We start from the raw sequence: 10,857 nt of genomic DNA, 5'->3' as shown, positions 1-10,857 counted from the left end.
AGCCACCCACTCAGGCCGCTTCTCCAGTGAGTAAATTGAAACGCTCAAGTATATATTGTATAATATTTTATAAAAAGGTATACTGACAAAGTAATACAGTTTTACCAAATGTAATACAATTACCTTTATACAGCTTTATACAATTACTTGTATACCTCTGTATACAAACTTACTGTCAATGTTTTTTCACCCGGGCTCGCATTAGCCGTATCTTTTACTGTTTCCTCCCTAGATGTGGATATATTGAAAACAATGGCAGAAAGTCAAGTGATAAGACTCTTTGACAAACAATATACAATCTAAAAACTGCGCGGGTTAATTTTTTTTTTAATTTCTAAGCAAAGCAGAAGGGTGGGGTGTAGTCACGGTGTTGCCCCGTTACGATCTTTTGTCATTTCCAAGGAGCAAATCTCTAGGGCCGCAGGCCCCCCGCCGAACGCTTTAGTTTACTCAAATATCCAAAGTAATTTACCGGTCACATTATTTATTTGATTATGCACTTCAGTAAATAGCGAGACTGAAATGGACTGAAATCGACCATCGCCGCCGGCAGGCCAAGCAGGCCCGGCCCCTGCCGAACGGAGTTGCCGGCGCAGCGAAGTGGAGCTGGCAACTCCGTTTGGCCGAAGGGCGGGCCTGCTTGTTATGATAAAAAACGACCCTCAAAATCCCAAGTCGCTTGCTCAATTCGTTCTCGAGTTATCGTGATGATTGTCTGAGCGATTAGCGAAGCCTATTACTCCAGTGATGATCAAAAAGTTTCGTGTCTGTCTGTCTGTGTGTATGTTTGTCTGTCGTCACGTTAACTCGAGAACAAATTGAGCTTGCGACCTGGGATTTTCACGGTCGTTTTGTGTCATAAAAAGACAAATCAAGCTCGAAGAAGTGCATTCTAGCTCAGAAATTGGATTTAAAAAAAAACAAAAACCACAGGTCCCAAAATTAATGTTTTTGTAATGTACAACCCTGCATGCTCAGTCGAAGTAACGGAAAGTTGACGGGCCGGAGGCCCGTATCTTTGTGTACATTTTCACACTACCCGACTCGGGTGTCAGTTCCGCAGGCCTAGGTAGATGTATGCCATGCGCGTCGCAGCGCAACAGTGTTTCGTGAGATATCGCGAAGCCTGTTACGCGAGACGTGGTCTGGCGTACATCTACCTAGCATCTCTCACACTTGTTGGTCAGTGAGGGACAGTTTTTCACGTTAAAATTTATTACATTAATATTTTGTTACTAACATTCAAACACACTATTGAGACTTTTTTTTAGTTCATCTAATAATACCCTGCTGCGCGCTTGGTTTTGAGTTATGTTCCAGACACAATAAGAAATATGATGATTGTGTTTCACACCACAGGTCTGACACAACAAAATTTGCAATTTCTTTCCTCTCAATAAAAGTATTTAAAATAATGGGACTAAATTTGGGCCACTTTTAATGTTTTCAAAATGTTATGAAAGAATATCTTTATCAAAAGCAAAGTAAAACTCAAATTTTGAAATGTGTTTTATCAGTTCTAAAGCTACAAAAAGACCTATAGCTCTTTGATATCCAATAAGAATTTTTAACATCCAACTTAGTTGGAACATGTCTTGCACAGGAAACATTTTTAGTGAAGCGGTGCAAAACGATTTGTTGGTTTAAAACTTTTGAATGGTTTAAGATACAGACTTTAGGTAATGATTCTCCTTAATTTTGAGTCAGTTACTCAAAGTTACATTAGTTACAAATACATATTTGTTTCTCCAAAGAATAGTTTGGTAGTGTGGTGTGTCTTTTCTTTTTTTTAGTGTGCTACTACTTGTTATAATATTTAGTCCTGGCTATTGTTACTTTTCATATACCCTTTTTGACTGCTGTGAAAGAAATGTGTCATTTGGTTTTAACCGTTAAGACTCAGTCCTTTAATTTTGTATATTAATGAAATGTTAGACTTGTATGAAGTAAAGAAATTTTGTTTTCTTATCACAATTTGTTTTAATTTCTTTCATATTAAACACATGCCATTTGGCTGAGCGACTAGCGAAGCCTATTACTCCAGTGATGATCAAAAAGTTTCGCGTCTGTCTGTCTGTGTGTGTGTCTGTCTGTCATCAAGATAACTCGAGAACGAATTGAGCTAGTAATAATTCTACTAAAACTCTACTGCAAGCTGCCACATTGAACTGTAATCGACACCATCATTCGGTTTTTCGGGATGATAGGTGTCACTGAAATCTACTTTCTCACGTCGAGATATTTTGGACTTTGTTTGTCATTTGACCGATATTTGATCTCAAAGAATGGAATTTGACAATTTCGTTCGAGGATTGCCGCCAAACAATGAGTGATACTGGCATGCGGTTTCATCCGGCCGATAGTTCTCACTAAAATCTACTTCCTCAAGTCGAGATATTTTGAACATCGTTTGTCATTTGACCAATATTTGAGCTCAAAGTGTTCTATTTTCTTCCCCCTTCTTAAACGGACCTGGGTAGCTTCCCAATGGATTAATTTGAAAAATCAAAACGTCAGGGAGTAAAGGAAAGGTCAAAGAATGCTTTTGAATCAACCGTGTGTTGATTGGAAATATAGTTTAGGGGTACTTATAGAACGAAAACGGCCGAAAATGGCCATCAAACCGCTCCACCTCACGTTTTGGCAGGGACAAGCCAGGCGGGCGAGTTTGGCGAGGTGGCCGGCTGTAAGAGATTTATGACAGGTGCACCGAACGAGCGGAGGTGCATTGTATGAGTTGTTGTATTATTAATACATTTCTTTGCATTTCATAGTACTTTAAGTGCTAGTAAATATAATCTTGTTTTGTATCGTCTGCTATTTAATTTATGGCAAATTTATACGTTATGTTTAGTTTTCCATATTCGTGTTGCTTGCCATTTGTCAACCTGTCTTTTGTCAACCTGTCGTTGTGTGTGAGTCAGTCGAAGACGTTGGTCGAATAAAGTAAAGTCATGCAGTCAATGCTCGTTTAATTTGACTCACTACTGATCATCAAATCAATGAAAAACATTAGGTCATGGGCCCAGAAGCATCCCCAAGCGACCTGCAGTAGAAGAAGATTTAAAGCTTTGTGAAGAAGAGAGAAGAATCTGATTAGAGAAGAGACACTTGTTGAAGACCGGCTTCACCTGCGAGAAGTGCAACAATGGCGGCCGGCGGAGAGAAGCTCCGAGAAGTAGAAATTCTGTCTGGGACGAACTATTATCCTTGGTCGAGAAGGATTAAAGCCACCCTATCACAGAAGAGATGGTGGGAGGCCATCGAGCCGGGATACCCGGATCAGGACGATCCTGAAGAAGAAGAATGGACGCAGATGATGAGACAGCGCAATGAAGATGCTCTGAACTACATCATACAACGGGTTGACGATTTGAACTTGTACAATGTGAACCAGCAGTGTATAACAACCAAGGGGGTCTGGGCGAAGTTAAAGGAAATCCACATTAAACTAGACGTGATTCAGTTTGAGGACATTTTAGAAGAGTTAATTTCCACTGACAAAGTAGATAGCTTGCCCATGAGAGGTTACATAGGTAAGATGACGAAACTAGTAAATGAAGTAAAGTCAGTCATTTCCAATATGAACAACAATATGCAAGCCTTGGCAGCAGCCTTTTTGATTAGAGGACTTAAAGCAAACATTCGATACGAGCACCTTGTCCAGTCCTTTAGGGACAGTAAAGAGTTGAACGCTGATCAAGTCAGATCGAAGTAGGTATTTGAACGCCAGGAACAAGTTAACAAGAAGAAAGAAGCAGAAGCACTATGTTCATCAGCCTACAAATCCAAATTCCAAGGGAAGAACTTCTACAGAAACAACAACTTTGAAGATCATAGAGGGAATGGCAAAGAAGATGAGGGTGGAGAGCGTCAAGAGAGAAGATTTGTGTGTTAAGCTTGTGGAAACATTGGACACAAAGCTTTTAATTGTCCAAGATTCACCAAGGAAAAGGAAAGTAGAAAGAAAGAGAAGAAAGTGAAAGCGAAAAAGGCTGAGTATGATGAGAATGATAGCAGCGAAGAAGAGAAAGAAGAGGACGTGAAGGTTAAATCAAGAAAAGCTAAGTCTGAAGTGAACATTAGAGTGGCTTGTGCAACAACAGAAAAGAGTGTTAAATCAGCAGTTGCTACAAAAGGTGCCAAGAAGAGAGATCCAAGATCGTGGAACCAAGACCATGGAGGAAGTATATACGTGGAGGGAGCACCAGGCCTCAGAGCCGCGCCAACACCTACTGCGCCAGCCACCACCGCAACAGAAGTCAGGGATTGTTTTGCTTCGTCAGGCCCTTGCCCAGCGCCGGTGGCAGCCGGACGTTTTATCACCGCAACCCGACCCCACTCCACCCGCTCCACCCCACTAATTCTTTACCTTCAAATTCATAGAAGAGTGATCCTTTGACGATTTTTCTTTCCATACTACCGTCTTATTCTCATTTTTCTCTTTCAAACCCAATTTTAATTGAAGTCGTAGGCCGATTTTGAACCGAAAACGTCGACGCATATCAAAGATATTTTCAATTCAAAATCGGCCTACGACTTCAATTAAAATTGAGTTTGAAAGAGAACAAGCAGGCCCGCCCATCCTCCAAACGGAGTTGCCAGCTCCCCTTCGCTGCGCCGGCAACTCCGTTAGGCAGGGGCCGGGCCTGCTTGGCCTGCCGGTGGCGATGGTCGGGCCTTTTGCCTTCGGCCCGACCATTTCAGTCTCGCGATTTACTGAAGTGCATCATCAGATAAATAATGTGACCGGTAAATAACTTTGCATATTTGTGTAGAAATAAACCGTCCTGTGGGGGGCCTGCGGCCCTAGAAATTTGCTCCTTTGACATGACAAAAGACTGTAACGGGGCAACACCGTGACTACATGCCACCCTTCTGCTTTGCTTTCAAAAAATTAACCCTCGCAGTTTCTAGATTGTATATAGTCAAACAGTCTTAAAACTTGACTATTTGCCATTGTTTTCAATATATCCACCTCTAAGGCCAAAACAGTGAAAGATACGGCAAATCCGAGGGTAGTTCCTGATTCAAAATGTGTTGTTTTGGGGGGGTACTCCCTTTGACATTTTACGATTGCACGCCTCCTTGTACGACTTTGTGTGCAACGTGATCATTTTCGCCGTATTTTCGTCGAAAAAAGCACTCTAGCGCCCAAACGGTGCAAGATAGAGTCAATCAAAGAAGAAACAAGAAAGAAGAGAAGTAGAATTAGTCGGGAAGAAATCTCAAGTTAAATTATGTCATGATCGGTTTGGTCACCTGAAGGGCTTACCCAATGCATGCCAAGTCAAAGGAATAAAAATAGAAGATTGTAGACTCTGTGCTCAAGGAAAGGCAAAGAAGAAGCCATTTCCAGCCAAAACAAGTGTGAAGACTGAGAGAGAAACCAAAGAAGTTCTGCAAATAGTACATAGTGATGTGTGCTCTATGAAGCAAGCAGCCCCAGATGGAAGTAAATATTTCATAACTTTCCATGATGACTACTCAAGGTTCAGTGAAGTTAAGATTTTAAAGAAGTCGGAATCTTTTGAGAGTTGTAAGAAATACATGGCAAAAGGAGAAAGGTTTCATGACAGGAAACTTAGATGTCTCCAATTAGACAATGGCGGAGAATATATTTCAAAAGAGTTTGAAGAATATCTGGAAGAAAATGGAGTGGAGAGAAGATTATCGTGCCCTTACAATCCGCAACAAAATGGGAAGGCGGAAAGGCTCAACCAAACACTCCTTCAGACAGCAAGATGTATGATGATACATGCTTGGCTTCCAAACATGTTTTGGCCAGCCGCTGTAATTCATGCAAATTATTTGAGAAACAGAACGGTGTAAAGAGTAATACAGAAGAAAACCCCATTTGAAATATGGCATGAAAGAAGAGTAGAAACAGAAGATCTGAAACGAGTAAAAGTTTTGGGATGTGAAGTATGGATTAGAGACAATGATGCTGAGAAGACAAAATTAAATCCAAGAGCCACAAGAGGTTTGTACATGTGTGTACAATCAGGAAGAAAAGGTGTGAAAGCGTGGGACCTGCAAGAAAGAAAAGTTAAAGTTGCATTGCATATAGACTTTTGTGAAGAAAAATTTCCTATGAAGCCAGCAATTTTTCCTCCCCGTCCTCCAGCTGGAAAAGATGGAATCACTGCAAATATTTTGGCTCTAGAAGGTGAAAGTAAGTCACAAGAAGAAGAAAAAGAAAAAGGAGGGGGCGACCTTAAAGGAACACATGGTGAAGAAGAGGAGAGTGAAGAAGAACATCACAATACTGAAGATGAAGAGTCTGAAGAAGAACCTTAAATTCAAAATCAAATTCCAAATCAAGAAAATCCCAACCAAGACATTCTTCATCAAGACATTCCCGAACAAGACAACCCAAATGATGACAACGAACCAAAAAAGTCAGCCAGACTACCCAAGCCAAAGAAAGTGTGTAGCTGTTGTTTTTCAGCAAATGTCACACCCTATTTGGATTATCCAGATCCGACATCTGTCCAACAGGCAATGAAATGCCCTGATGCAGCAAGATGGAGAGATGCTATGGATGATGAAATATCCAAACTACTGGACATGGACACTCGGACAGTAGTGCCACGCCCACTCAAGAAAAATATAGTGGATGGTAAATAGGTGTTCACGAGAAAGATAAATGAATATGGAGAAGTAGTGACATTCAAGGCTCGATAGGTAGCAAGAGGCTTCTCATTAATTCCTGGTGTCGATTTTCAAGACACTTATGCTCCTGTAATAAGAAAATCAAGCATCAGAATGTTACTTTCTCTTGCTGTAGGTAAAGGTTGGAGTGCTGATCAAATTGATGTGAAGTCTGCATACATTAATAGCAAAATAGAAGATACAGTATACATGGAACAACCCCATGGTGCTGAAGTGTCTGACCCCGCTGAATATGTCTGCAAACTCACCAAGAGTATCTACGGGTTACCCCAAAGTGCCCACAACTGGTACGAAGAATTGAGCTCAAAATTAGTTGAGAAAATCAAACTGAAACAATCTCTACATGACCAGTGTATCTATTACCGTGAAAATTTAATTATTGGATTTCATGTGGGTGATTTTCTACTCAATGGAACAAAAACTGAAGTGGACCTTTTCAAGAAACAAATCAGCAAATTTTATCAGATTAAAGATCTGGAAAAAGCCAAAATGTTTCTTGGCATAAATATAAATTTTGTCAACAAGAACGAAGTGACTTTGGATCAAAAACATTACATCAATGAAATGCTGAATACCTTCAGATTCACAGAAGAGGCAAAAGGGCTTACAACTGTCCTGAATCCTGATTACAACATAATGAAAGAGGGCCCATTGTTCGATGAACACATCTTCAGACAAGCAACTGGAACATTTTCGCATTTGGGCAACAATACGAGGCCTGATATTGCTGTCGCAGTAAGTGCTTTATGTCAGAAGAACAACAACCCCACCAGAAAAGACTGGGTTAATGCCAAACATTTAATGAGATATTTGAAGCAAACTCAAGATTTTGTTATCAAATACAAGAAGACTGAAAAACCACTTGAAACCTATGTTGACTCTAATTGGAGTGCATTTAGATCAACAACAGGATATGTGATTCGCCTGGCAGGTGCTCCAATCACCTGGAAACGCCAAAAACAGCAATTGACCGCTCAATGCTTTAATGATGCTGAATACATTGCACCGTGTGAGTGTGCCAAAGCGGTTATTTACCTGAAAGGTTTACTAAGAGAAATTAATTTTCCTGAGTACGCCATTAGTCCGTCCATCATCAAGATAGACAACCAAGGTGCCATTAAAAAAGCTGAAGGTCAGACCAATACTGAAAGGTCTAAATATATTGACAACAAGTACCACTTCATCCAAGAAGAAATTCAACGCCGGAGAGTCAAACTGGAGTATGTCAGGTCTGCTAAAAACCACGCTGACATCTTTACAAAGCTCCTGAGCGGAAAGAAGACTGAGTCTTTTGTGAAGAAAGTAGGTTTTGTTGTTCAAACCAGTAATAAATAATTCATATGATTGTTGACCTTAGCCTAACTTACCAAATATTGTGCCAAACCTTATCATATTGGTTTTGTTAATCAAAATTTGTTTTAGTGTTCTCTTTTTACTAACATAGTTTCTAAGAAATGTTCCTTGTTTTTGTACTAACCAATTTTGATTATATTTCTTATCAAGAAGAGGTGTTATATTATTAATACATTTCTTTGCATTTCATAATACTTAAAGTGCTAGTAAATAAAATCTTGTTTTGTATCGTCTGCTATTTCATTTATGGCAAATTTATACGTTATGTTTAGTTTTCCATATTCGTGTCGCTTGTTATTTGTCAACCTGTCTTTTGTCAACCTGTCGTTGTGAGTGAGTCAGTCGAAGACGATGCTCGAATAAAGTGCAGTCATGCAGTCAATGCTCGTTTTATTTGACTCATTATTGATCATCATACCAATTAAAAACAATATGAGTGACACTGTCTCCTCCCGCCACGAGCATCCTTCTCTCTCGCACAAGGGCAGGCGGGCGGCTAGCTGAGGTGGCGAGGAGAGGAAGTCGAGCACGCTGGACGGTCTGTGACAGCGCTTGACAGTTTAGGCGATACTCTTGAAGTCAGAATCCTAGTGCAACCCTGATTTGTATCCTGCGTACCCTTAATTGCTCAATTCAGATGGCTCTCGTTACAGTAAAACCTCCGTAGATGCACAGCAATCGGGACCGAGGTCTCGTAAATATGGAGGTTGTCAAAACGTTTGCCAGATGCTGGTTGACGAGAGCTCGGAGCCTCGCCTGGCCATAAAGTCTATTGTGTGCCGCCACGCCCGAGAGGTGAGCCGCGCCTGCCCGATCGCTACCTGGCCCAACTCCACCAGCCCGACTTCCGACACTGCGCAGCCGCTGCTGGCTGGGCGGCCGGGGATGCCCCTCGGGTGGGGACCGGGCCAGGTAGTGCTCGGGCCCGTGCTCCACTCAGACCACGACCTGTCAATCAAGCCGACTAAGGGGAAAGTCGCGTAAATGTTTCATTTTGCGGAGCATGGGCTGGTCCTTAATATGTGCATCTACGAAGGGTGCATCTACGGAGGTTTTACTGTACCCATATGGATTTTATTACAAATGGAAAAAAAATCCATAGCAAAAATATCCGTAATACAAAATTCCACTCTGAAAATGTTATTATTTCTAGTTTGGAATCTGTTACAAGTTACATCAGGTATAAAATCCAAACGGATAGTAAACAAAATCCAGATGGACATTTTCCATACTGAAAATCCTCATGGAATTTGAAGCTGGGACCTTGCACTAAAAACACGGTTGCCTCACCATCGCTTCTCCAGACACAAGTGACCAGGTGCGGAACGTAGCATGGGCGTTCACAACTCGACCGCACTGGCCCGTTGCGTCCGCGAAGGGAAAGGCGGCGTGCGCTGTCCAGTTGGCGTGGCCGGCCGACACGAGGACCGTTAGGTCCGCAAGGGAGAGTGAGGTCCAGGTGTCCCACAGCAGCGTCCGCACTTCAGCTTCGGTGGCAGACCGCGGCAGGATGCCAAGGAACAGTGCCGAGGAATTCCATTCCGATTCTAGCTGGAAATTGTGCACACGACCGACCGGATCATAACAGAAATATGTAAGCTCATCTTCTCTTTACAGAATCCTGCCTTGGCGGACTCTTAATCATAAGGGACCGTTTAACAAACTAATAGGGTATTTCAATGGAGCGCTGGCCGGAACTAAGAAGAACAAAACCGGATACAGAGAGCGATGGTGGGGACGGGCGCGCGGAGGAGCGGCGGGTGGAGGGGAGCCTCCCCGCCCGCCCTCCGCTCCCCCGCGTGCCCGCTCTCTGTATCCGGTTTTGTTCTTCTTGGTTCCGGCCAGCGCTCCATTGAAATACCTTATTGGCTGAGCGATTAGCGAAGCCTATTACTCCAGTGATGATCAAAAAGTTTCGCGTCTGTCTGTCTGTCCGTTTGTCTGTGCGCACGATAACTCGAGAACAAATTGAGCTAGCGACCTGGGATTTTCAGGGTCGTTTTGTGTCATGAAAAGACAGATCGAGTTCGAAGAAGAGCATTCTAGCTCAAAAATTGGATTTTACAAAAATCAAAAACCACAGGTACCCCAAATAGTGTTTTTTAAAAATATTTTTTTTACAGTCTCCTAAGGGGTAACTCATCAAAGTAGAGCTCTTCGGGCGAAAATTTTCTCCGTTTTGCTCTAGCTGAAACCGTTGAGGCGCTAGAGGGTGTTTTTAGCCCGCCCTTCTGCTTTGAAAAAGCTATTCAGCGGGCTTATGCAAACGACCTCGTGTGTGTCTGTCTGTGTGTCTGTCTGTCTGTCTGTTCCACTAGAAGGAGATGTGCTAGAGACTTGAAATTTTCAGGGGATCTTAAGGTCCACTTCTAGAGAACGAAACGCCTACGGCAAATCCTGGCAACCACCCCTAAAGGGCTATAAGGGGGTATCAAAGAAAATAGGGAAGGTCATAAAAGTTAGAAAAAAATATTTTTTTTATGATGTCCTAAGGGGTAACTCGTCAAAGTAGAGCCCTTTGGGCGAAAATTTTGTCCGTTTTGCTCTATCTCTCACCGTTTGGGCGCTAGAGGGAGTTTCTATCACGAAAGTGGCCCAAAAATAAACGTATTAATTCTAGAAAATATGAGATGGTCTCCTAAGGGGTAACTTGTCAAAGTAGAGCCCTTCGGGCGAAAATTTCGTCCGTTTGGCTCTATCTCTAACCGTTTCGGCGCTAGAGGGTCTTGTTTGGCGAAAATAAGTTAAAAATTGCTGTAGTGAACAATTAAATGTGAAAGAAGGCCCAAAACCACAAAAGAGGTAAGAAACTCCCTCCCCCCACCCCAA

The 10,857-nt window shown here is 42.1% G+C and overlaps 1 protein-coding gene across 1 annotated transcript in view; it reads right to left on the bottom strand.

The window, feature by feature from the left end:
- Positions 1-10,857, bottom strand: part of LOC127750886 (uncharacterized) — an 80,527-nt gene that overhangs the window by 39,372 nt on the left and 30,298 nt on the right. The window contains exon 4 of the mRNA XM_052273535.1: positions 9,319-9,579. Within this exon, the coding sequence (XP_052129495.1) occupies positions 9,319-9,579 (261 nt within the window). The remainder of the gene's footprint in view (positions 1-9,318; positions 9,580-10,857) is intronic.

The sequence above is a fragment of the Frankliniella occidentalis genome, unplaced genomic scaffold (assembly GCF_000697945.3).
Source record: "Frankliniella occidentalis isolate FOCC.00 unplaced genomic scaffold, Focc_3.1 Scaffold280, whole genome shotgun sequence".
Classification (NCBI taxonomy): Eukaryota; Metazoa; Arthropoda; class Insecta; order Thysanoptera; family Thripidae; genus Frankliniella; species Frankliniella occidentalis.
This window is presented reverse-complemented; position numbering and strand designations above follow the sequence as displayed.